This window comes from Phocoena phocoena, chromosome 2 (genome assembly GCF_963924675.1).
Source record: "Phocoena phocoena chromosome 2, mPhoPho1.1, whole genome shotgun sequence".
Taxonomy (NCBI): domain Eukaryota; kingdom Metazoa; phylum Chordata; class Mammalia; order Artiodactyla; family Phocoenidae; genus Phocoena; species Phocoena phocoena.
This window is the reverse complement of record NC_089220.1, coordinates 85,941,674-85,968,965: the sequence shown is the minus strand read 5'-3', so window position 1 is coordinate 85,968,965 and position 27,292 is coordinate 85,941,674. Positions and strand designations below refer to the sequence as shown.

General features: G+C 37.7%; 1 protein-coding gene across 1 annotated transcript in view; it reads left to right on the top strand.

Moving 5' to 3' along the window:
- The window catches only part of UBR1 (ubiquitin protein ligase E3 component n-recognin 1), a 173,489-nt gene extending 146,559 nt beyond the window's left edge, over nucleotides 1-26,930 (top strand). Inside the window, exons 38-47 of the mRNA XM_065900181.1 lie at nucleotides 1,784-1,851; nucleotides 2,843-2,993; nucleotides 7,500-7,587; nucleotides 8,948-9,081; nucleotides 10,529-10,637; nucleotides 13,593-13,649; nucleotides 16,161-16,238; nucleotides 22,418-22,588; nucleotides 24,418-24,519; nucleotides 26,054-26,930. Coding sequence (XP_065756253.1) covers nucleotides 1,784-1,851; nucleotides 2,843-2,993; nucleotides 7,500-7,587; nucleotides 8,948-9,081; nucleotides 10,529-10,637; nucleotides 13,593-13,649; nucleotides 16,161-16,238; nucleotides 22,418-22,588; nucleotides 24,418-24,519; nucleotides 26,054-26,195 — 1,100 coding nt within the window. The 3' untranslated portion in view covers nucleotides 26,196-26,930. The remainder of the gene's footprint in view (nucleotides 1-1,783; nucleotides 1,852-2,842; nucleotides 2,994-7,499; nucleotides 7,588-8,947; nucleotides 9,082-10,528; nucleotides 10,638-13,592; nucleotides 13,650-16,160; nucleotides 16,239-22,417; nucleotides 22,589-24,417; nucleotides 24,520-26,053) is intronic.
- Nucleotides 26,931-27,292: the final 362 nt, after the last annotated feature.

The window sequence follows — 27,292 nt, the reverse complement described above, 5'->3', positions numbered from 1 at the left end:
TTCAAGTTATTGGGAATTCTTGAAACATTTTGAGCAATAATATTCTAAAGTTAATTTGATATTGTATAGGTTGGATTGGAAAAAGGAAAAATTAAAGGTAACATGCATCTGCATGTAGTAGCATAAATTAGGGAGGGGATTGTGATGGGTGGAGGCAAGATTTTGAATTAAAATGAGTAACTAGATTATTGAGAGAAATAGGGAAGTCCAGAAAGTCCACAATAAAGAGCTGTTTTGTGTGAAAGGTGATGAATAATGTTGTAACATGTTGATTCTGCAGTAGCAACAGGACATACAATGCTCACTGCCATGTATGTGCCAGGCATTGTACAAGGATCTTTTTATATAATCATGTCTTTGAACTGCCATTCTTCAAGGAAATTATCATTTTCCTGATTTACAGATGAAGAAACTGAGGCACAGAGAAGTTATTTGACTTGACTGAGGTCATAAAAAGAGGCAGAACTAATATTTGAATCCAAGCCTGACCATAAAACCTATGCTCTTCCTGCTATATCACATAAGTTTTGCTGAGATATTTAATTTAGCATAAATGGAAGATTTATTTATTTATTTATAGCTATTTAGCTATTAACATAGCAAGTTAATGGCAGAGCCCTGTTATCACTTTGTTTTTTAAAGCCAATATTAATACCGTTTATCGATTACTGTATGCCAAGCTCAGGATAAGTACTTTTAATGCACATGTTAACGAACCTCTCAACAATCTTGTATACACTGTAGACTTAGAGAAGTCAAGTACCTTGCTTATGACAAATAGTCGCAGGAAGTACTGCATCCCATTTCTGTCTGACTCCAAAGCCCATGCTCTTAACTTTTATGGTTTTGTTTAGAATCTTGGATTTGGGGTTGAGAAATTCATCTAGTCTGAATTTTTTTTTTTTTTTTTTGCGGTACGTGGGCCTCTCACTGTTGTGGCCTCTCTCGTTGCGGAGCACAGGCTCCGGACGCGCAGGCTTAGCGGCCGTGGCTCACAGGCCCAGCCACTTCGCAGCATGTGGGATCTTCCCGGACCAGGGCACAAACCCGTGTCCCCTGCATTGGCAGGCGGACTCTCAACCACTGCGCCACCAGGGAAGCCCCTAGTCTGAATTTTAAACAAATAATAGTTTTATTGAAATAAATTAATTCCCTCATTTTTATATATACAAAACCCTTACTGTTGTTTTGAATTCTTGATTTCACTTCCTTGTCACTCTTTCTCTGACTTCCAAATTTAGAGACTGATCAAATCAGAAAGACAAAGTTTTTGAGCTGTCTGCATTTCCTTCCATTCATCAGCCCATATAAACCATTATCTAATTTTAATTCAGGAGGATCATCTCCATACTCCTTTCATTTACAGTGCTGTTCATGCTCTCCCTGCTCCAAACCCCAAATTGTTCACGTATTTTATGTATCACAGAACATTTAGAAATGCGTAGTTAGGGGGGAAAAAGTGGTAGGGAACATTGTATAAAAGGAATTCTTTTTCATTCAGCAAATACTTATCAAACAATTTCTTACTTCAGTCATCCTAATTTATTTACCCTTTGCCCCTGTATCTTATATTTCAACCATTAAATTGCATCCAGGGCTTTTTAGAGCCTTTTCTCAGTTTAGTTTATCTTTAATTATGGTTCCTATATCTTAAAGGTGTGATATACCAGTTTATCAGTTTCTGTATTATAACCCTGTTAAATTTTTGTTTTAGATCTTGCATTATATTTAACTACATTGCTTATGACTGACTGAATTACATTAAGATTTTTTTGTTTTTTAGTTGTTCTTCCTAACCTAAAATCAGAAGCTACACCTTGCCTTCTATCTGTAGATCTATTTCATGTTTTGGTAAGTGTTCAGTAAATTTTTTTTTTTAGTCACTCAAGCTTAGAATTTCGTGTGTTTTCCTCATTGAAATTTATGCTCTTTGTTCAAGATTATAAATTATCAGTGTTCAAAGTTTAGTCTCTTTTGTCCATTCCCTTTACAAATAGATACAGATTTGACTGAGACCATGAAAATCACTTTAAAAATGAAACCACATTTACCCTTTACTTTGTAATAGGTCTTATTCTAGTTGATTATATTTAGTTAGTGTCTATACAAGCAAACTTTTTCTAATAATGTATTTTCCCCCTTCCTCTTTTCCTCATCTTGTTTACATTCTAAGCAGTGAATGATGGGGTGAGCTGTCTTAAAATCATTAATTATTCGTGATAGGGACCAGGCCATGGGTGCATCCAGGCTTCCCCCAAAACACCTATGGTTAGGTGGCAACTGTTTTGTGAGTTTCTTGCACAGCTTTTCCATCCCTGTGAAGATTCCATTCCTTCAAAGCGAGTTCTCTAGAAAGAGCCATGGTGAAGTTGGGAGCATGGAGTTTGTGGATGCAAGGTTAGCCAGTATCCTCTACCCAGTGGTTGTCTCCCTATCTTTTGGAATCTCTTGGGGGAACCTTGAAAAGAATGCTGGTAAATGGGCCCGACCACCTGAGATTATGATTTGATTGGACTGGGGTGGGGCCTGTGTATCAGTGTTATTTTAAGAGCTCCCCAAGTCATTGTAATGTTGAATCTTCTGAAACCGCAGGGTTGAGACCACTACCTAGAACTAGAATAAGTAGACCCAGCAAAGGGTTAAATCTGTTTGGTGATGACATTTGTCCTCTATTTGTGGTATATTATATTATAAAATATCTTGTTGAATAATTAGGAAAAATATGGTGGTTATTAAAAAAAAACACAAACGTGCAGGCTCTGGTGTTCTTTACATTTAGTTATGAGATTAACTTGTGTTGGTCTTTGTTGTTACCCATGTTGATGTCCATTTTCTCTCATAGGTGGGTACTGTGTTAGCATTCCCATCCTTGTATTGGGATGATGCTGTTGATCTGCAGCCTTCATCAATTAGTTCTTCCTATAACCACCTTTATCTCTTCCATTTGATCACCATGGCACACATGCTTCAGATACTTCTAACCACAGACACAGGTAAAGCTCCCATCAGTTGTTAACTGTAAATTACATTTGCCCATGATTTATTGGCAAAATAAATTATGCTTGTGATTAATCATTTTATATATTTCTAAGTTCTGTATTATGTCTCTTATTGAATGACTGTTCATTTGTTTCTTTACGGATGCTGTTTAAACGGAAAGGTTAGAAGAACTGTGACAGGAATAATTAGGTCAACCACTTGATTCTCTAACTTGCAGCTGCTCTCTAGGTATACAGGGAGACCATTTGGATCTGCTTTTCCCTTCTTTTTTTTTTTTCAAATTCCCCAATCTCAAGGTTGAGGATTAGTCTCTCCAGTGTTTGTTCCTACCTAAATACTTTCAGCCTTTCGATAAGCCTGTCTACGAAACATTCTTGATTCCTCCAGCTAGAATGATAGTACTTTGTTCATTTTATAGCAGTTATCACATAGTGTCTTATTTTATAGTTATATCTTACTGTTGTTCCACTCCTCTCCCTGCTTCTCCTTTCTCCCTGCTCCTTCTTGCCTACTGTTTCTTTAATAGGGAACATTCAAATTTCAAAATCTTCCCTCATAAACTTCAAGTGTCTAGCAACTTTTGTTATACCCAGTAAGAACTCAATAAATATTTTTTGGATGAATGTTCATTTGAGGATACATGAGTAATATCATGGAATTGTGGTATAGTTGTCCTTATAGACTCTGCTCTTAATAGAAAGCAAAGTTGGGTTTTGAGTATCAGTGATCAATAAAGGCTACTGAAAGTTCAAATAATTTAGAGGACAGATAATTAAAGTGACCTTAGAACAGTATCTAGCAAAATTACATATGCATTTACCTTTTGACCCACCAATCCCACTTCTAGGAATCTACCCCAAAGCTCTACTGGCAAAAGTATGAAAGGATATAAGCACAGATTATTCATTGTGACATTATTTGGAATAGCAAAAAACTGGGAGATTGGTTGAAGGACCTATGGTATATCCATATAATGGAATGCTGTGCAGCTATAAAACAGAATGAACAAGATCTATTGAAAAAGTGATCTCCAGGATATATTATTAAGTGAAAAAAGTAGGGTACAGAACACTAGTTTTAGTATATACCTTTGTGTGAGGTATTTTATGTGTATTCATGTGTATACATTCTTACATATATTCATACTTGCTTATTTTTTTAATAAATGAAACAACAGAAGTATAAACCGAAAACTGATTAAAAAGAGTTGCCTCTAGGACAAAGTAAAGAGTACAATACTTTGAGCAAAGACTCTTGTGAATGTCTTTTTAATGTGGTTGATTTTAGAACCCTAATTATACTTAACTAAAAAAAAATCTAAATGGTGAAAATAATTTTTTGACAATTGAAAACAACAAATGAACCTAACATGTGTATCAAGAAAATAATTGCTTAAGTGACTTTTAAAAACAGTATTTCAACTGTACTTCCCTAGTAGGATATATTCTGATAATGGAAGAACTACAAAAAAAATCTTAAATTGAACTCAGTTAGTGGTATCAGTAGTACTAATATTGTTATTTTGAAATTATTTTAGGCGGTTTTTAAACCAAATAAGTGATTGTGTTAATGTCATTGGGAACCAAATTTTCAGTATAAGAAGGAAGACACACAAGAATAAATTCAGAAAAGTTAAGTAAAAACCAAATAATCTCCCAGTCACAATCCCTGCAAGTTATTTTTTGGGTGTCAACAGACTGATTGTAAGTTTATATGGAGAGGCAGAAGACTCAGAATAGCCAACTCAGTATTGAAGGAGAAGAACAAAGTCAGAGGACTGATACTACTTGACTTTAAGATTTACTGTAAAGCTACAGGAATCAAGACAGTGTGGTACTGGTGAAAGAACAGACCAATGAATCAATGGAACAAAACAGAGAGCCCCCAGATAGACCCACATAAATATAGTCAATTGATCTTTGATGAAGGGGCAAAGACGAATGGAGGAAAGATAATCTTTTCAACAAATGGTGCTGGAACAACTGGATATCCACATGCAAGACACAGACACAGATCTTACACCTTTCCCAAAAATTAACTAAAAATGGATTATAGGCCTAAATGTAAAAATACAAAACTATAAAACTCCTAGAAGATAACATAGAAGAAAACCTAGGTTACCTTGGGTATGCAATGACTTTTTAGGTACAACACCAAAGGTACAATCCATGAAAGAAATAATTGGTAAGTTGGACTTCATTACAATTCAAAACTTCTGTTCTGCAAAAGATTATTATCAGGAGAGTGAGAAGATAAGCCACAAACTGGTTGAATGGATTTGCAAAAGATGCATCTGATAAAGAACTGTTATCCAAAATATACAAAGAACTCCTCTAAGATTCAACAGTAAGAAAACAATCTCATTAAAAATGGACAAAAGACCTGAACAGACACCTTGCCAAAGAAGATATCCAGATGGCAAATAAGCATATGAAAAGATGTTTACAATTAGGTGTCATTAGAGAATTACAAATTAAAACAACAACGAGATACCAGTATACATCTATCAGAATGGGCAAAATCCAGAACACTGACAGCACTAAGTACTGGCAAGGATGTAGAGCAACAGGAGCTCTCATTGCTGGTAGGAATGAAGCCCATGCCACTTTGAAATACAGTTCAGCAGTTTCTTAACCAAACTAAACATGCTGCTACCATGCAGTCCAGCAGTCACACTCCTTGGCATCTACCCAAATGAACTGAAAACCCACGTCCACACTAAACCTGCACACAGATGTTTATAGCAGCTTTATTCATAACTGCTAAAACTTGGTAGCAACCCATATGTCCTTGTGACTGGATAAATAAACTGTGGTACATCCAAGCAATGGAGTATTCTTCAGTGCTAAAAAGAAATGAGCTGTGAAGCAATGAAAAGACATGGAGGAAGCTTAAATACATATAACTAAGTGAAAAAAGCAAATTTGAAAATGCAACATGCTGTGTGATTCTATGACATTCTGGAAAATGCAAAACTATGAGATAGTAAAATGACCAGTGGTGATTGGCAAGGGTTAGGGGAGAGAGAGGTGAATAGGCAGAGCACAGAGGGTTTTTAGGGTTTAATGAAACTACTCTGTGGGATACTATACTAATGGATACATCTTATACATTTGTCAAAACCCATAGAATGGGGCTTCCCTGGTGGCGCAGTGGTTGAGAGTCCGCCTGCCGATGCAGGGGACACGGGTTCGTGCCCTGGTCCGGGAAGATCCCACATGCTGCGGAGAGGCTGGGCCTGTAAGCCATGGCCACTGAGCCTGTGCGTCCGGAGCCTGTGCTCCGAAGCGGGAGAGGCCACAACAGTGAGAGGCCCGCGTACTGCAAAAAAAAAAAAAAAAAAAAAAAAAAAACCTGTAGAATGTACAACAGCAAGAATTATCTCTAATGTAAACTATGGACTTTGGGTGATAATGATGTGTTAATATAGGTTGTAACAAATGTGCCAGTCCTGGTGAATGGTACTGATAGTGGGAGAGATCGTAGGTGTTTGGGAATAGTGGGTATATGGGATATCTGTGCTTTTCTCTCAGTTTTGCTGTGAACCTAAAGCTGCTTTAAAAAATAAAGTTTATTAATGTAAAAAGATCTTTGTCAAAATTCATTAAATGGTGCATTTAATATTTGTGCATTTTATTGTATGTAAAATTTACCTCATACTGAAAAAACAGTCATATACAAATATTGAACTCTTACATTTAAATTGGAAATATCAGTATGAGTTCATGATATATTTTCCTTTAAAAAAAAAAGTGTATTTTCTAAAGAGACCTTAATTGAAAAAGGAAAAGAACTGGCAATATTCAAGGTAAGGGACTCAGGGTAATTTTAACTGTGGCCTTTCAGATGAATTAATGGATAAACAAAATATTTTTAAAACAAGAGAGTACTACTCAAATGTGCTGTACCCATCCCTCGCAGCAGACTGAAGATAGGCATTTTTATCCCCATTTTAATACAATAAAACTAAAGTTCAGAGAACTTCAATGGCTTACACAGAATTTTAACTTAAGTGGGAGAGGTGGCAGTTGCTGGAAAGGTTTAGGATGGTCCTACTAAAGGTTAAGGATAGATTATGGAGGAAAATAACCCCACAAGATTCTTTTTATGTATCTCTTTGCTTGAGCAAGAAGGCAGAACAGCAACCTACTTTCCTTTCTAGGGGTTGAATTTCTACCTGCTAGACAGGACAGCTAGGAGCCCAGAGCAGGTAGATGACCACTAATTTATTTACCTGGTCATGTTATAATGAGGTAAACATTTATTAAACATCATGTTTAGCAAGGCTGTGATTCTGCCCTATTTGTTTCTGTAGCTAACATACTGTTAAAGTTTATGTAACAGTTTTAATATTCAGGATCAACAATTTAGACTGAGAACAAGGGAAAGAACCTCAGTTGAGTTGACATTGCTTATTTTCCTGGAACCATGAAATTGAGGTTTAATTGATAAATTGAATAGCGAATTCATAGATTTATCTTTCAGAATTTTTTTTTCAGGTCTCCCCCTTGCACAAATTCAAGAAGAGAGTGAAGAGGCTCGTTCTGCATCTTCTTTCTTGGCAGAAGTTTCTCAGTATACAAGTGGGTGAGTAACAGTCCATTAGTCCAGTCTATTTCAGTATTGTTTTTATAATTCCACATCTTTGTTCAGTTGTTTGGCAGTATAACTTTTTTTTTTTTTTTATGGTATGCGGGCCTCTCACTGCTGTGGTCTCTCCCGTTGCGGAGCACAGGCTCCGGACGCGCAGGATCAGTGGCCATGGCTCACGGGCCTAGCCGCTCTGCGGCATGTGGGATCTTCCCGGACCAGGGCACGAACCCGTGTCCCCTGCATCGGCAGGCGGACTCTCAACCACTGCGCCACCAGGGAAGCCCGGCAGTATAACTTTTGAACCATTTTAATTCCAGTTTTTAAAAATCAGTTAAAAGGCTTTTGGAATAACAAAAAGTAAAACCTACCCATTCATTTGTTTCTGAGTCTAAAACAAGTTTTGACACATCTTTACTCTTGTAAACTGTTATGGGAACATAGGCAAAAGATGATAGAATTTTAACAATATGCAGCAGTTAGAATTTAAATAAATGTAAAAAGTTGAAAATAGTTTGCCCTTTTAAAGCAATTCATACAGTTAATACACTTAACTACCTAGAGGTTTTTTAAGGCAGCTGTGAGTAATATGTGAAATATATTGTCAATGCAGAGGTTAAAACCAAAAGTACAACAGACTGCTCTGCAGCGCTTCATCTGCTGCCAAGTTCTGCTCTTTGTTTTCATCTTCTTCACCAGTCAACCTTTTTCTTTTAGTTTAAGTACTGAATATATGTGCGTGTGTATTTATTTTTATGTTAATAGACTTTTTAGAGCTGTTTTAGGTTTACAGAAAGGTTGAATAGAAAGTACAAAGAGTTCCCATTTCCTCCCTCCCCCCACCAATTTCTCCATTATTAATGTCTTGCATTTGTGTGGTACGTTTGTTAAATTGTTGAACCAGTATTGATACATTGTTATTAACTACAGTCCATAGTTTACATTAAGGTTCACTCTTTATGTTGTAAAATTATAGTATTATATAGATTAGTTTCACTGCCCTGCAAATCACCAATTTTAATACAGAAATCAAGAAAGTATTAACTTTTTTTTTTTTTTTTTTTTTTAGCTAACTTGGCTGATTTGGTTAGTTATTGCTAAATACATTTGCTCCACATTTCATTACAAGGGTTAGGAGAAAGAAAAAAGTAGTTCTTTGCCTTAAACATCTACCTGGTAAAAAATGCAAGATTTGTGGTTTTCTTTAGCTAGTTAAATATTTTGTTTTAAATATTTAAAAATTAAATGGATAAAAAATTATTTAATGCTTAGCTATGTTTTTGAAAGGGGATGTGTTTACAGTCTAGATTTTAGTCTGATCTGTATTCTGTTCTCTTCTGGAATTATTGCCTCTTAGCTGCATTGGGTGTGGTATTCCTGGCTGGTATTTATGGGTCTCGTTGAAGAATGGCATCATCCCTTATCTTCGCTGTGCTGCATTGTTTTTCCACTATTTACTTGGAGTAACTCCACCTGAAGAACTGTTTACCAGTAAGTAGGAAAATGAAATCACAGAGTAGTAAATAAAAGACTTTTTTTGTTACCTTCAACCTCAGGAATACAAGGTGAGAGCAGGAAAAACCACTTCATTCCTCACCTTTTTCATCAGTGTTCATTCCAAACATGTGTGCGCCCCTGCCCTGGTGTAGGTAAAAGGTGAGGCCAGAAACCAGATTAGCCTCACAGTCTGCAAAACCTATTCATGGCTCCTATCTATGTACAGTTTTTGTACTTGATCTTACAAAATGCCTGCACGCAGAGTATAATGGTTAAGGTATACAAAAAATTAGAAAGATTGATTGCTTTTAAGGGAAGAGAACTGTTTGGCTAAGTAGGAGGAAATTTTTATTATATACTCTGTTTCTTGAATTTTGAACATATGACTGTATCTATTATGAAAGAGTTAAAATGCTGCTGGGAAAGGGCTGTTGTGATAAACCAAGGCTATGTGTATTTGAGTAACAGAATCATTTCCTTTCTCCTTTACTTGCGTTAAATCTACATCAAGGTGAGAAGGTTTCCTTGTGGCTTTGTATGGGTAAAAATCAGAAGGTTTGTATGATTTTGGAAGAGTCATCAAATTTGCTCAGAGATTCTTTCTTTTGTCCTTTTCTCAGGTCAGCCTTAAGAAGGTTCTATATCTTGAACTCAGTTCAGTAGGGTTTGTTAGATGTAGGTTTGTTCTGATTCTGTATAAATATGATGCTACTTTCCAAGTGGTTGTCAGTACAGATCTGTTGTTTTCATTTTTTAAAAAATCATATATTATCTAGTCAGTGCTGTAGTATGGCAATGGATAAGATAAAGTCCTTTCTTTTATTGAGAGGAGATGAAATATAAACAAACAGATAAATATATATAGTATAATGTGAAATGGTAATAAGTGCTGCAAAGAAAAATAAAGCAGGTCATGGGAGTAGAGAATGCTGGGGTAGAGTCATGGAAGCCTTGTTTGTGAGGAGATATTGAGCAAAGGGACATTGAAAAAGGAGATAGGGTTGAACTGGGCGGGTGATTGAAGGAAGAGTATTCCTAAGCAGAAGGAACAATAACTGCAAAGGCTTTGCTTGACATAGTCAAGGAAGAGTAGAGATGAGTGGCCGAAGCCTGTTGAACAGGGGGAGGGTGGTAGGAGATGAGGTCCAGATCAGGTAGGGCCTTTATGCCACAATAAGGACTTTTGTATTTTTGTAGTGGTTTGCTGTTGGAGAAGTCTGATCAGGAGAATGACTCAATCAGATTTAAACGGATCACTGTAAAATTAATTAATTAATTAAAAAAAAAAAGGATCACTGTGTCTTGTCACCCACAGTTTCATAGTGTACAAAGTATACTCTGTGTAGACAGAGTATAGAAATGAGCATAAACAATGTAGAAACTCTACTGTTGACCAGGTAAGAATAATGTACTTATTAAACGTATTTTTATTTCCTTGCAGATCCTGCAGAAGGAGAGTACAGTGCACTCTGTAGCTATTTATCTTTACCCACAAATTTGTTCCTGCTTTTCCAGAAATATTGGGATACTGTAAGGCCCCTCCTGCAGAGGTACTGTGGGGTTAAAATATCATTATTGAGTTATTATACAGTTTGAAAATGTTAAATTAAAAATATTTGCTAAGCTCTTAGATTGATTAGCATCATTTGAAGGGGTGACAAAAATATACGAGATTCCTAATTCACACACATAAGGAGTTGGGGATAAGACCAGCAGCAATGGGCAGCTGGAATTTCTGCTTGTTCCACCATGACTACCATTCATGGTTCTGATTTTCCCTACAGCTGCTATCTCATCCCAGTTTTAAATGGGGTGGGGTGTGGGTGGAGTGAGGGTAGGTCCTGTTGTAAGCAGCAGTACAGTCACAGTTAAACATCGGAGGAACCCAAAGTGGGGCTACAATAGTAGCATATCTCATATGGTAGCACATATCTCAGCAGGGTGACTGAGGAGGAAATAAAGGTCATTTGGTAAATCAGAGATGTATCTAGTTAAATTTCCTGTGGAAAAGTGTGTCTTTTTTTAATTAAAAATTTCTTCCTACCCCATTACTTACTGGCCCTTCTGATCACTCTCTACCCTCCAAACCTCCAATCTCCTTACCCTATCTTTGCTGCCACCATTTTCCATCTTTTTTTTTTTTGAGATATAATTGACATATACCATCATTTTAATAATTAGTTCTCATCGTGTTACTCTTACTTTATTTCCCCCATTAAAGATTCTGGCATCCAATTCCAATACTTGTTGCAGGGGGGCGGGTTGTTTTTCCCACGCATCCAGCAAGTAATTCTGCAACATCAGCTGGGTGTCCTGCTATTCAGCTCAATCCTGATGCTGTCTTCCTGGAGATGCTGTCAGATTCCATGGGTTAAGGGCTCAGTCCGTAAAACTGACGACCCCACCTCCACATACTTCAGAAAGAGCCAGTCATAGTCCAGGTTGTCACCTGTGCTCACCAAAAGACTATAGTTTGATTAGTCTGTAGAGCAGCTCACAGAACTCAGAGAAACGTTTTACTTACTAGATCATCAGTTTTTTATGAAAGGATATAACTCAGGGCCAGCCAGATGGAAGAGACACATAGGGCAAGGTATGAGGAAAAGGGAGCAGAACTTCCACACTCTGTCTCTGAGCACACCACTCTCCCTGAAACGACAGGTGTTCACCAACCTGGAAGCTCTCCAAATCCTGTCCTTTAGAGGTTTTATGGAAGCTTTATTACATAAGCGTGATTGAGTAAACCATTGGCCGTTGGCGACTGATTCATCCTCCACCCCTCTTCCCTCCCCAGAGGCTGGTGGGTAAGGGGTGGCTGAAAGTTCCAACCCTCTAGTCACTGGTTAGTTCTCCTGGCTACCAGCCCTCATCCTTTTGTTCAAAAGCCACTTTGTTAACATAACAAAAGACACCTTTTTCACTCACATCACTTTGGAAATTCCAAGGGTTTTGGAAGCTCAGTGCTGAAGTTGTGCTGACCCGTCTGTGCCAGGAACTGGGTCAGAGACCAAATATATTCATTATTGTTAAAAAAATTAAGTTTGAAGATCTAATTGGCTTTATTAAATGATTTATGAATGGGCAGCATCCCATCTAGCAAGTAGAAAGGAGCCTTTTATAGTCAGCAAGGAGGTGGGACAAGGAAGTCTTAAATGAGAAAAGGATTATTTCAGGTAAGGTAACCTTCCTTTGTGGGACAAAAGGATCTGTTAGGCAGATTACCTCACTGGTACTGACCAGGAAATTCCAGACCGATGGGTAAAGATTTCATTTCTGGGGAAGGTTGAAACTGCAATTAGGTTTAGGTGTTAAGTCTTGGTTTGATGGACGTGGGCTTAGCACAAGTAACTTCCATTTGGGGCTTGTCTCTTTTTTAATGTTATCAGTCACAGTATCACACCCTTGATTTCCTTTAGTCTTTTCAATTTTCTACCCTTTTTCTTTCTCCTTTTTCTTTGATCAGTGTCTTTTTCCCTGCATGCCCATGTCAGGATTTGTGTGAATGTCCGCCCATCTCCTGACACCTTTCTCTGTGCTCTCACCTCTTCTTTTGGGTTCTTTTTTGTGTTTTCTCATTTCACATGAGGTATTCTGATTTTCAGTGTGATAAAAATGAATCCAAAAAAAAATCAGTATCATGCTTTGTGTTGAATGCAATCACAGTAGGTTATACTAATTTTACTTTTATATTGTTGGAGTCGATACATTTTTAACTTGCCATTTTAGTTTAGTGTTAAAAATTCAAACTTTGAAACAAAGTCTGTACCATTCCTGGCTCTGCTTGCCTCAGAGCCTTTCCTCATTGTCTGCTCTGAAAGGCAGGGGACTGACCTCTGTAGGCCATATTTCCCAGTCTCCCTCGTCTGTTGGCTTCAGCCTGTGGGAGGCACTGGCAAGATATTGGAGGTCAGGAGGAAGAGAGAAACCTGTGTTTAGACCACCTCTCTCTGCCTTGTGGGGCATCCCTGACAATGGCTATTGTCAGTTCTACTGATGTTCTACTGGATGTCAGAACATCTAGTTCCCACCAGACAAGTCTACTGTAGTTCTAGCATCCACCAGTGACCCTGAGCTCCAACAAAACCACTCCAAAAATATTATTTTGTTCCTCCAGCCTGGGAAGGGTAGTAGCTTCCTGTTATTGGCTAATCTTTGGGTTGCCTTGCCTTTTTTGACTCCTGGTTGGCTTCTCAGCCCTTCTGTCACCTTTATTTCTAATTCCTAGTATTAAATTCCCTCTTGTTAAAATACTCAGAGTGGTTTCTGTTTTTCTAGTAATAGATAACCTTTTAAAAAAGAAATTAATAAAAGAGGGGGGTAAATAGACAGAAAAAAGAAGGGGAGAAAAGAAAGGGAGAAGAAAGGGGGACAAGATATAAGGTAAAAGAAGTCTAGCAGAGGGCACATGGAAAGAAGGGACAGAGAGGTTTGGAGAGGATGGCTCCATGAATATTCCACTGAAGTTGTGATGACCCATTTGCTTTTTCTCTCTGCTCCCCATATAGATGGTGTACAGACCCTGCCTTACTAAACTGTCTGAAGCAAAAAAGCGCCATAGTCAGGTTGGTTTTACTTCTCAGTCCTTCCCCATCTACAAGTTGTGTTTCCAAAAGTAGTTGGTTGATGAGGATGCTTTCTACTCTGTTGTCTTCATTCTCACTCAGCACATTGTTTCTTACATTTCTGTTAGGTCTTTGCCGGAAATTCAATTCTTCGTACAGTTGATTTTTTTCTTGGAGTGGCTGTCCTTTCCCTCTTAAATTGTTTGACACCACCAGCACCTTAAGCTAGTGCATACCTGTTAAAAGGCTTCTTGGAGCTGCTAGTGTATTAAAATGAGAGGGTAGTGACAGTATTCATATAAACCACTTTTTTTCCTTTTGAGAATAAAGATATAAATAGAACTATTCCCTCCTCCCCATCTCTTCCTTTCTATAAGCTTAGAGACTACCCAGCAAAACTTTTCTTCAGCCCCCCTATCTCCCTTAAGTTATGGTTTACTCAAAATCCATCTCTTCCTCAAGGACAGTTTTGTTTTATTTATTTATTTATTTATATTTTTTGGCTGTGTTGGGTCTTTCTTGCTGTGCGCGGGCTTTCTCTAGTGGTGAGCAGGGGCTACTCTTCGTTGTGATGTGCAGGCTTCTCATTGCGGTGGCTTCTCTTGTTGCGGAGCACGGGCTCTAGGTGCGCGGGCTTCAGTAGTTGCGTCCGTGGGCCCTAGAGCACGTGGGCTTCAGTAGTTGTGGCACGTGGGCTGAGTAGTTGCGGCTCACGGGCTCTAGACCACAGGCTCAGTAGTTGTGGTGCACGGGCTTAGTTGCTCCGTGGCACGCGGAATCTTCCCGGACCAGGGATTGAACCCATGTCCCCTGCATTGGCAGGCAGATTCTTAACTACTGTGCCACCAGGGAAGTCCCCCTCAAGGACCATTTTAAATGTTACCTTCTCCCTGAAGCCTGTCCTAACACATCCTCTCATATGTGTCTGTTCATGTGTGTGTATGTGTGTCCCAGCCAACACTGTAAATCACTGAACAGTAAACTCAACAGTGGCCAGAACCACATGCTTATCTTCTTTGCGTCCCCTCCAGGGCCTGGTTTGTATTATGTACAGTCTCTGATTTTTATTCAAATTGCATTGCGTCAATAAACAAGCAGAGGAATTGACCCCAGCCTTAAATACTAACACCAGCACAATTTTTTTTTTTTTTATGGCTAAAGCAAACATTGTGAGACAGTGTGCATTTGCTACCTTCTTTTCTCATCTGTTTTCACCCCTTGAGTTCCTTTCAGCTTCTCCTTAAATGTGCATATGCTGCTGCCTAAGACTTAACCCAATTTAGTGATTTAGAGATTATAGATCCACCTCCTGTGCTCAGATGCAGTAGTATTCACATCACCAAGAAAAGAAGAGTTTAAAAGATGAGTACATATTTTAGCACTATTAATCTCACAGAAGTCATTGTGTGCCTTTTAGGCATCTACTGTTTCCCTAGCATGGTACTAAACTAAAATACTCTGAGAGAGTTAAAAGGTACAATACATACAGCTTTTGGTCATAGGTAGTTTATAGTCTAATTATGTACATAAATGAGATATAGTATAATAATATATGGAATATACTGTTAATGCTATAGAAATGTAAAGAGTAAATATTCTTAATGATGTAAGTTTAGCCTTAGAGGAGATAATTTTTAGCTGAACACAGAAGAGATTATAGTAGAATTTGAATTGACTGGGGTTTGAGAAGAGAATTTCATGTTATTCAGATGACCTTCCCCAGGACATGCATGCAAGGCTTTTGTCATATTACTATGGTGAGAATGAATAACATTTGCAAGCATGTAACAAGTACTAAGTATATTATGTTTCACTTCAATATCTTATTGAGTTCTCAACAGCCCTTTGAGGTTCCTTGATACTATTCATTTCTTAAATCAGCATGAGTGTTTAATGTTTCTCTCCTCACCTCCCCCCACCCCGGAAATGTGTTACTAAATTGAGGGTGTGCCCTATGATTGAGAAAGTATAATACGTTTATTCTCAGTTTACTGACCAGGAAATACAGGATTAGGTTCAGTGACTTGTCAGGTGTCAGAGAATTTAGGATATGTAACCAGGCCTGTTTGATTTCAAAGTCTGTGTTCTTAACTACTACTTTATATTACCTTCCTAGACAGTATAGAAATATAGCTAGAACAATTTAGTCTTAGGAGATAGTAGGAGTTGGGTTTGGAGAGGAAACCAGCTGATGAAAGATCTGGAATTCTAGGCTGAAAAGTTTAGATTTAATCTAGTCAACAGTAGGAATTACTATGGATTGCAAATATGAATCGTTAAACTGTTTTTTTGGCCACGTCACACGGCTTGTGGGATCTTAGTTCCCTGACCAGACCAGGGATCAAACCCATGCCCCCTGCAGTGGAAGCACAGAGTCCTAACCACTGGACCACCAGGGAATTCCCCTCCTTTCATTATTTTTAAAACATTCTTCCTTCTGTTATTTGGTCTGTTTTTGATCTGGGCTTATTTACTCATAAAATAAAATTGCCATTTAAATTATATTTCTAGGTACCCTAGAAAAAGAAATAGTTTGATAGAGCTTCCTGATGACTATAGCTGCCTCCTAAATCAAGCTTCTCATTTCAGGTAAGAAGAAATATATATTTAAAACTTTTTTGAGCTTGCAAACTCACCACCACTAGCAAACATTTTTAAAAAGTGACCACTGAGCATCCTCTGTAACAGTGATTTTCAGTCCTTTTTTTTTAATCGAGGTGAAAATCACATAACATACAATTTTGTATAATTCATTGGCATTTAGTGTATTGCCAATGTTGTGCCACCACTGTTTCTCTCTAATTTCAAAACTTTTTGATCACCCCAGGGAAACACCTTGCATCCACTAAATAATCATTCTCCATCCCGCTCTTTCCCGATTCTGTAGTAACTGATAATCTGCTTTCTGTCTCCATGGATTTGCCTATTCTAGATATATTATATAAAAGGAATCATACAATCTATGACCTTTTGTGTCTGGCTTTCTTCACTTAGTATGTCTTTGAGGTTCATTCAAGTTGTAGGATGTATCAGTACTTCATTCCTTTCTTGGCTAAATAATATTTCATTGTATGTATATACCAAAGTTCATTAATCTATTCATTGGTGGGCATTTAGGTTGTTTCCCTCTTTTGACTATTATGAATAATGCTCCTACAAACATTCATGTACAAGTTTCTGGTTGGACATATATTTTAATTTTTCTTGGGTATATATACCTAGGAGTAGAATGCTGGGTCATTATGGTAATCCTATGTTTAACATTTTGAGGAACCATTAAACTGTCTTCCACAATGGCTGCACCATTTTACATTCCCACCAGAATGTATGAGGGCTCCTATTTCTCCATATTCTCATCAGCACCTTTTATTTTCTTGTTTGTTTGTTTTTTAATTAAAGCGATCCCAGTGGGTGAAAAATGGTAGCTCACTGCGATTTGATATACATTTCCTTAATGATCAAGGATGTTGAACATCTTTTTGTGTGCTTGTTACAGATTTGTATATGTTCTTTGGAGAAATGTGTGTTCAAGTTTTTTGCCCATTTTGTTTATTTATTTTTCATTTATTTTTTTATTTTTTAATTGGGGTATAGTTGTTTTACAATGTTGTATTAGTTTCTGTACAGCAAAGTGGAGTTCCCTGTGCTATACAGCAGATTCTCATTAGTTATCTATTTTATACATATTAGTGTATATATGGCAATCCCAAGCCCATTTTATAATTGGACTATCTTTTTTGTTGTTGAGTTGTAAGAGTTCTTTTTGTTTTCTGGATATTAAACCCTTATTAGATTTTAATTTGCAAATATTTCCTCCTATAAGTTGTGTTTTCATATTCTTCATAGTGTCCTTTGATGTATGAGTCCATCTTATGTTTCTTTCTTTTGTTGCTTGTGTTTTTGGTATCAGAACTAAGAATTTGTTGCCAAATCTGAGATCATGAAGATTTATTCCCATGTTTTTTCCAAATAACTTTATAGTTTTAGCTCATATTTAGGCTGTGAATCTGTTTTGAATTAATTTTTGGAATAAGGTAGGAGGTACAACTTCATTCTTTTTTCCATGTGGTTTCCAGTTGTCCCAGCACCATTTTTGGAGACTGTTTTTTCCCCCTCATTAAATAGTTTTGGCACCTGCTTTGAAAATCAGTTGGTCACAGATGTTTGGGTTTATTTCTGGACTCTCAATTCTGTTCCATTGGTCTATAAGTCTATCCTTATGCTAGTACCACATTTTTTAATTACTGTACCTTTGTAGTAAGCTTTGAAATTGTAACATGAGAGCTTTCCAACTTTGTTTTTCTTTTTCAATATTGTGACTATTTCGGGACCTTTGCGATTAAACTGGAATTCGAGAATTGGCTTTTTCATTTCTGCAAAAGGGGCAATTGGGATTTTAATAGAGATTGCATTAATCTATAGATTGCTTTGGAGAGTGTTGCCTTCTTAACAATATTAAGTCTTCCAGTCCATGAACATGGATGCCTTCTATACTTAGGCCTGCTTGAATTTCATTCAGTGATGTTTTGTAGTTTTCAGTGTACAAGACTTTTCCCTCCTTGATTATATTTATTCGTAGGTATTTTATTCTTTTGAAAGCTATTGTAAATGAAATTGTTTTCTTAATTTCCTTTTTGGATTGTTCATTGCTGGTGTATGTATGTATGTATGTATGTATGTATTTTTGGCTGCATTGTGTGTTCGTTGCTGCACGCGGACTTTCTCTAGTTGCGGTGATCAGGGGCTACTCTTTGTTGCGGTGCGCGGGCTTCTCATTGCAGTGGCTTCTCTTGTTGCAGAGCACGGGCTCTAGGCGCATGGGCTTCAGTAGTTGTGGCTCGTGGGCTCTAGAGCGCAGGCTCAGTAGTTGTGGTGCACAGGCTTAGTTGCTCCGCGGCATGTGGGATCTTCCTGGACCAGGGCTCGAACCCCGTGTCCCCTGCATTGGGAGGCGGATTCTTAACCACTGCACCACCAGGGAAGCCCTGCTGGTGTATTTAAACACAACTGATTTTTGTCTGTTGATCTTGTACCCTGCAACTTTCCTGATTTCCACTAGGTTTTTTTTGTTGTTGTTGTTAATGGTTTCTTTCAAAGAGCATATTTAGGAGAGTTAATTTAAAGTCTTTGTTTATTATGTCTCATGGCTGGGCTTCCTTAGGGATGATTTCTGTCAGTCTCTTTTTGGTTTCCTGTGAATGGGCCATACTTTTCTGTTTCTTTGTAAGCTTTGTTGAGAATGGGACATTTTGAGTATTGTAACATAATAACTCTGGAAATCAGATTCTTACCACATCCCAGGAATTACCATTGTTGCTTGATAAGGCTGTAGTTATCTGTTTTAGTGACTTTTCCAAACTATTTTTGCAAAGACTCTATTCGCTGTGTGTTCACTGAAATCTCTGTTCCATTATCTCTGTGGTCAGCCAGTAACTGACAGAGATTTCCTTAAATGCCTGGACGCAATAAGAAAAAAAAAAAAGAGAGAAGAAAAGATATAAAGACTATCTACCTCTTTAAGTCCCCTCTACTACCATCACCACCAAGGAAGCTGCTTCAGCCCACGGGAGCTGAAACAATGGTTAGTTTCTGTGCCAGCCCCTCAGTGAACTGCCAGGCAAAACTAAACATACAACCCTAATTTTTGAACACAAGGTCCCTCTTGCCCACCTTGGCACCAGCATGCTGCACCAGGATTGTGGGCAGCCACCCCCATAGCTACCTGCTGTGGGGCTGGGGGATAAGGGATGGTAACCACTACACAGAATGCCAAAATTCACTGAAATTTACTAGCCTCATTTTTGTCAAGCACTCCTCTGGACACTGCAAGTGTTTGTCCTGACTCTTGAGTTCCCAGAATAATTGCTTCAGACAGTTCTTGCCAGATCAGTAGTTGTTCTGGTACAGGAACTGCACTGTTCTCAACTTCCCAAGCAAGTAGCAGTCTTAGAAATATCTTTTATACATGTGTCTTTAAACACTGTTTTACACGCATTACAGTGTGGTGACCACATTCATTCACTGAAATGACACTGAAGAACACTTTTTTTTCCCAAACACAATCTTATATGGAAGCTCATTATAACAGTAAAACAGATAACATTGTGACTCAAAGTGCAAGCCTGGGTACTGGAAAGAGGAATAGCCTTTTAGCCCCTTAGCCTTTTCTGGCACCATGTTCCTCCTGCCTCAATCAGATTAAACACTACTCTAAAGCAGTGTTTCCTAAACTTCCTTTTATCTTCATCTTCCCTTTCACTGATCACTTTCAAATCAAAAAAATACTGGCTGATAAAGACTAGTGAGAAGCAGTAAAAGCAAGTTACATTGTGCTCATTGCTAATACCATGTATGAATTAACTGTTAGTTACTTTTATAAGAGAACAACATGAGCTTAAACCCATGATGCTCTATGATAAAATTATGTTCAATAAGGTAAATAGTAATTTTTGTTTTGCCTTCTGTAATATGATGCAAGTGATTTGAATAGCATAAATTAATGAGCAGCACACGACCAGTGAAATGTCACTGAATGGAGAAATCATATTTGTATCTGCTTCAGCCATTGGTTTGTGAATATTTCATATTTGAATCACAGTGCATCATCTTGAAAATAATAAGGCAAAATTATTATTGATGCAGTTCTGTATCCTTGACAATCCAGTAGCATCACACATCACCCATAGCAAACCAGACTGATAATGATGACATGGAACTAGCAGTAACTAGTAATTAAAAGGCAAGAATCTCAGTAGCTTGAAAATCAAAGCCTATTCAAGACTCCGTTGATAATGTACTGGTGACAAGGCATTGTTTTCCCAAATTACAGAAATTCCAAAGCTCAGTTAGGCGTTTTGTAATGTTCCTGAGCTTTGTGCAACAGCTAAACTTCTTACTAAACTTAATTAGAGCTCTTAGTAAACACAACTAACTCTCAAATTTAAGGGTACTAATTAATAATTCCAGTTAACTGCCTTGATCTATAAGGTGACTTAGTCTTTATAACTATATGTTAAATAACTTGCTGTCATTTGAAGGACTCAAAAGGAGAGATTGCATTTCAGGGTCATCTTAAGGGCTTGAAGAGCCCTTCTTTGGCCCACTCTGAGAATCACCACCCTACAGAATGACTAAGGAAATTCTTTTATTTAGTTATAACCATTGCTTTGAGCCACAAAGCCAGGGGGTTTAACTGGCCCATCAGGGGCTTGGACAGCCCATAGTTCAGCCTCTATTACCAGTTAGAATTGACCTCAATTTCAGCTCCCTTGCTGCTTGTCTCAGGCAGATTAAGGTCAGCCAACTAAAGAAGTGACTGAATCACTTTACCTCTCAGCCCTCCAAAAATTAGCTGGATGATTTCTGAGACTGCGTCCAGCTCCAAATTCAGTGATTTTCCTAATCTTGGGGCTGCATTGGTATCACAGACACCCTGTGAATAGATATTGTTTTCTAGTCATTCAAGGGTATCATGCTGTTGGCTCTGAGAAGAGTGTTAATCATTAATCACAGTGACGATGCTCCTGAATGATATTAGTACTTATTGGTTTCAAGTAAAAATAATAATAAATCTTATGCTCTCTTCCAGTTTTATTGTTACTACTAGTTTCCATTAAGACTGAGTCATCTCTAGTGTAGGAGGGTGGCTGGTCAGTACTGTATTTCAGGGGCATCACTCCCATTTTCCTCTATAGGATGGGACTCAGCCATCCTGTGCTAAAAGTTAAAGAAGATGTTGGCTTTATCCAAAAAGAGCAACACCCGGGGAGTGAAAATAACCCTCTAATCTACAGGAGACAGGAATGGAATACCTATGCAGGGAGTCCCTCTGCTCCTGTGTAGAGAATAGTGATTTTCTTATCTTGCCTAAGAAAGTGGGCATCAGAAAATAAACTGTTAATACCATATTAGAGATTTGTTTTGGTGCTCTTTATTCTGACCCAATTGTGGACATCAATGGATCTCTCCTGGGGTTGTATTTATTTTTTTCTGTCCAAATTGATGCTTGCTTTATGTCCATTATACAGCAGAGATAGGAGTATAAGAAGCTCTTTTTACAAAGATAGCCATTATCACTTTAATTCAGAGAGTGATACCCCTCTTGGGGGCATTATAGCAAGGCTCTAGCATGCCACTGTGTCAAATGGCCAGATCTCATAGTACTACTTGGTTCAAACAAGTAAACTTTGTCACTTTTTCTTTCCCAAGACTTGGCTGTGTTTCACAGGTGGAAAGGTGCATCAGCTCAAAGACTGCAGTCTCCCCTTTCAACCCTAAAGATCTCAATACTTCAAAGAAGTGGGGGAAATGTGTTTAAACCCTTACTGAAAATTGTGGTTAAAATAACAACAGTAATTGTATACCTTCAAGGTCATTGCTCCAACATTGAGGACACAAGATTGACTAAACCAATCCAGAGGGGGAGCTGACTGTAAATTGGTCGTGTCAGATGAAGACTGGATTCAATAAATGCATCTCAATCTCAAGGCATATTTAAGTGCCACACTTTGTGAGAATTCGCAGAACACTGCATATTTAAAAATAAATTTTCTTACTGTGAATTAATCAGAAGACTTTTTGTTATCTTCTTAAGGAAAAGTATTAAAAAGGAATCATCTAATTAAATGTTTCCTTGTGTTTTAAGAGCTTTCTTTGCTGCAAAGCAGCCAGTGATGAAAACACTGCTAATACATCTAAAACACTGCTAACTGATTATATCATGCTTTTATTATTTCTCCACCATACTGAATGTTTTCTTCCCTTTTGAGGTGCCCACGGTCTGCAGATGACGAGCGAAAGCACCCTGTCCTCTGTCTTTTCTGTGGAGCCATACTGTGTTCTCAGAACATTTGCTGCCAAGAAATTGTGAATGGGGAAGAGGTGGGAGCTTGCATTTTTCATGCCCTTCACTGTGGAGCTGGAGTCTGCATTTTCCTAAAGTAAGTAGGAAGCTTCATTATGAACTTAGGGAATCTGAATCCAGTCTGGAGGCCATCATGGCAGGACATGGTATGTTGATAGGATATGATCTGTCAGAAGTTAAAGCATAGACCTGTTATTCACATGCAATTGCATTTGAAAAGATACTTAAGTATCTTCTCAAAGGTAAATAATAGTTTAAAAAATATGAAGTAGTTTGAAAAATAAGGAGTTAAAAATTGGAATCTGTTCACATTTTCATTATTTGTGGAAAACCTTAAACAAATATGGTAGACTTGAAATGAAATTGAGTTATTTGTATTGAGGTGGATGGACCTATAGTCTGTCATACAGAGTGAAGTAAGTCAAAGAGAAAAACAAATACCATACGCTAACACATATATATGAAATCTTAAAAAAAAAAAGGTTCTAATGAACCTAGGGGCAGGACAGGAATAAAGATGCAGACGTAGAGAATGGTCTTGAGGACACAGGGAGGGGGAAGGGTAAGCTGGGATGAAGTCAGAGAGTAGCATTGACATATATACGCTACCAAATGTAAAATAGATAGGTAGTGGGAAGCAGCCGCATAGCACAGGGAGATCAGCTCCGTGCTTTGTGACCACCTAGAGGGTTGGGATAGGGAGGGTAGGAGGGAGATGCAAGAGGGAGGGGATATGGGGATATATGTATACGTATAGCTGCTTCACTTTGTTATGCAGCAGAAACTAACACAACATTGTAAAGCAATTATACTCCAATAAAGATGGTAAAAAAAAATGGAAACGTGAAATATGATAGGCTTTATATTGATTACTCTGGTATTGTGTAAAAATCAGGTATAGTGAAAGAGTTTAGAGTCCTAAAACTTGTATTTTCAAAGGACATGTACATTGTTACTTTATGTTGTCCTTTGAATGTTTTAATTTGCTTCACTTCCTCTACCAACCAACCATTGTTTTCCCTGGTGTCTTAGCAAATGACTGAGAACAGACCAATAGTCTCTCATATTTATGAAAGAAGAGTGAGAAAAAATTCATAGTGGATGCATGTGCTTTTTCTTTCCATTCTCCCCATGTAATCTAGTTTCTGTTTACATAAACCCAAACATCTCACTCACTAGGGAATATGTAATCACTGCCAATCAGCATCTGTTGGAACAAGGAGAATAAGTGTATACAAGCAAAGCCCAAACACCTATTTTCTTCTAGGGTACCTACAGCGATTAAACCCACTACCTATTCCAACTGTTTATTTTATAATTTCTCTCTAGAGTACTTATCTCTTATGTACACGAACATTATTTTTTATTTTTCCATTTCTCTGCTGTAAGAGTCCCAAGTACCTTCAGGGTTACAGTGGTTCTTTATAATGTGCACTGTTGGAGGCTGGCTCTAACCAGAAAAGGCTTGACACTTCCATAGATGACCTTCTTTCTGGCCCAGGGTTATCAGACTAGGAGATGTGGTTCTATTCTTCTGTTAAGCTCCCTCCCCCGCTCCAGGTTATAGGTCAGGAAATAGAACAGAAACAACCCCAGCCACCATCTTCCAGGGTACCTATGGTTCACATAGGACAGTCTCCTTCCTCTCTTCAGTATATTTAGTCAGTATTACTGACCGATCCCATTTCCCTAAGTCCATTGATCCTTTCCCATAGCTTCAACAAAAATAGCAATGTTCATTCTCTTTTATTTAGACAAAACACGATTTAGTCTGTTTGTTTATATTGTCTTTATACTGAATTCTTAACAGATACCATGTCTTTTCTCTAGATTAACTTTGACACAGTGCCTGTCATTTGCATACATGCACTTAGTAATATTTCTGTTGGTTGTTTTGTCCCTTAGAATCAGAGAATGTAGAGTAGTCCTGGTTGAAGGTAAAGCCAGAGGCTGTGCCTATCCAGCCCCTTATTTGGATGAATATGGAGAAACAGACCCTGGCCTGAAGTAAGTTTTTAAAATTTTACTCACATTATTGTACATGGATGGTGGCAGCTCTTTAAACACAAAAGCTAATACTGAGAGACATTTTTAAATAGCTATAAATTGAAAATATTAAATATGATGCCATCCTAAATGTAACACATAATTTTCAGCAAGTTTGTGCTTCTCCAAAATTTTTAGACCCCCGCCATCCTAATGTTTGAATGCTCTATTATTTTTAATCAACCTTTCTTCAGAATTACTTAGAAGGTTTAATTGATGCTGATGTATAAAAGAAAGAAATCTGTAGTATCCAGTGAGGGGGTTCGGTTTAAAATGGATATTCATTGTTTCCATTGCAATACTTGAAACTTTTTATTAGCCAGCTATGTCAGCCTTCTTTGCTTCTAAACATTAGCAAAAATGCTTAGAATCCTGTAATTTTCTGTATCCTTCACTGGTATTAGGAACTGGAGTACCACTCATGGGTATGAGAAAAAGGAGGTAAGGCCACAATGGTCCCAAAAGTACATATAGTTAAAGATTAGATCCCCTTACCATAAGCTCTTTTTGTTTAACTAAAAGTTTGTTCTTTTGAAATTTTGGGTTGGCCAAAAAAGTTTGTTCGGGATTTTTGTAACATCTTACGGAAAAATCCGAACTTTTTCATCATCCCAATATATTATTCAGAATGAATTGGCTTATTAGATGAGGCTTAGAACCTCTTTGTTCATACGGAGATTTGTTTTTATTGTAACAGCTTTTGACCTGTATAGAGAAAGTCTTTGGATTCAGGAAGAAAAAGGTGGGTGGTGAAAGTAGTTAATGATTGAAGATAAGAGGCCTGTGTTGTTCCAGAAAGGTACAAAGAAGCAGAATTTTTAAGTTAGTTAGGCAATATGAAAATACCTAACTAGCTGAGACATGTTAGTGCCCCAGGGATGAGAGTCTCACAGTTCTCCATCACTGGCAACAGCCAAACTTCAGTCATTTTGGATTAGCTGTTATACAGTGTTACAAACTGTGCAACCTTAGAATTGGTGTGGAGTAATTTTATTTAAATACTTGCTAATCACCAGCAAGTTTGTTGTGTCATAAAGACAATAATAACTAAGTATTTCTGAGGAGCAGCCTATAATTTGAGGGCTTAGTGTTACACCTCAGACCTAACCTCTACCGTCCAAAGATCAGAAATCAAAGCTGGATAAGCTATAAGAGGCCAGAAAGCCATTAAAGACCTACTCAGGCTAACCACTCTAAAAAGAATAGAACTGCTTCAAGTTATAAACCTTTCTAGCCATTTAAATGGGGTCCCATAATGCCCATCGTATACTTGACCTATTTTTCTGAATAATCAAGGAGTAAGTTTCTTCTTCATTAGCTAAGTAACTTATCAAGTTCATAGTGATCAGTGGTGAAGGGAAAATATACCTTTTAAAACCTTGTCCTGGCGATTCCTCCCAGTTCCAAGAACATCTCAAAAGTTCAGACTAATTTAAACAATAAAGATGTAGTAGTTATTTGATTCAAGCTTACATGTTTTTTTCTCCCCCTGAAGGAGGGGCAACCCCCTTCATTTATCTCGTGAGCGGTATCGGAAGCTCCATTTGGTGTGGCAGCAACACTGCATCATAGAAGAGATTGCTAGGAGCCAGGAAACTAATCAGATGTTATTCGGATTCAACTGGCAGTTACTGTGAGCTCCAACTCTGCCTGGGGAGAATCACGAATGAAGACAGTAATGAAGACTGATTCAAAATTATGGAGACCTTATTGAGGGCTGGGGAAGGGTTGGAGGGTCTTTTGCTCCATGTCCAGATTCACATACATCAATAAAATATTCCTTAATGGAATATTTCTTTCAATTAATGAACATATGCTTAAAGGAAAAAAAAAAAAGACATAGATTAATCTTACTTTATGTTCCAGAACACTAAAGAAATGCTTCTTCACCCCCAAGTGTCTGATTCTGCTAATAGTTCCAGAAAACTTATTTCCCTTCGTAATCTGTCCCACTTCACTTCATCCACCTGATAAATGAATTCACATCAGGCAGTTGTGGGCATTCTTATATGTTGGTTGACTCTTTTACAATTTGTATTTGGTGTTTCCCCCCCAAATTTAATTTAGCTAATGGATCACTGACAAGATTTAATAATCTGTGTTAGTCTTCCTTGCAGCTAAAGAGAAATTCAGAAACCATGCGGTGTACTTCAATTGAGAAAGTTTTCCAAAAAGTAAAAATTTTATAATTTCTCTCTTAAGGAAATGCCCCTAAAGTGCCACTTACTGTTTCAGCCAGAAATTAAACTATATTTCTATATGGACAAAGTTTCCATTTCTAAGGCAAATTTCTGCCAGTGTGGAAAAGCTTTTTTTTTCCTACTGTAGACCTCAAGAAGAGTTAGGATAATATATTTATTATTTACGCCTGATGAAACAAAGCCTGCAGTCCTCACCTCCGATGGTGAGGATTAGCTTTGTTGCGTTTTGGAATTATACTTTCCATTTTCCAAAGGCAAGTTTCTAAAATAAGTTCACTTATCTCTTGATTGTGACATGACTCTATTTGACTCAGAAACCTGATGCAGTTCTGATGTAAACTATCTATAGAATGAGGATAAGAAAATTCCCCCAATGAATGGATCATGGCAGCTGTAAATTAGAACAATCAGATTTAAGCCTGTTCTGTAACATTCTGTGTCTTTGTAAGACAGAGCCTTCATTTGTTATCTGTGTGCAAACTTTTCATAAACTCTGGGTATATGAATAGTATAACCAACAAAAAAAGCCATGT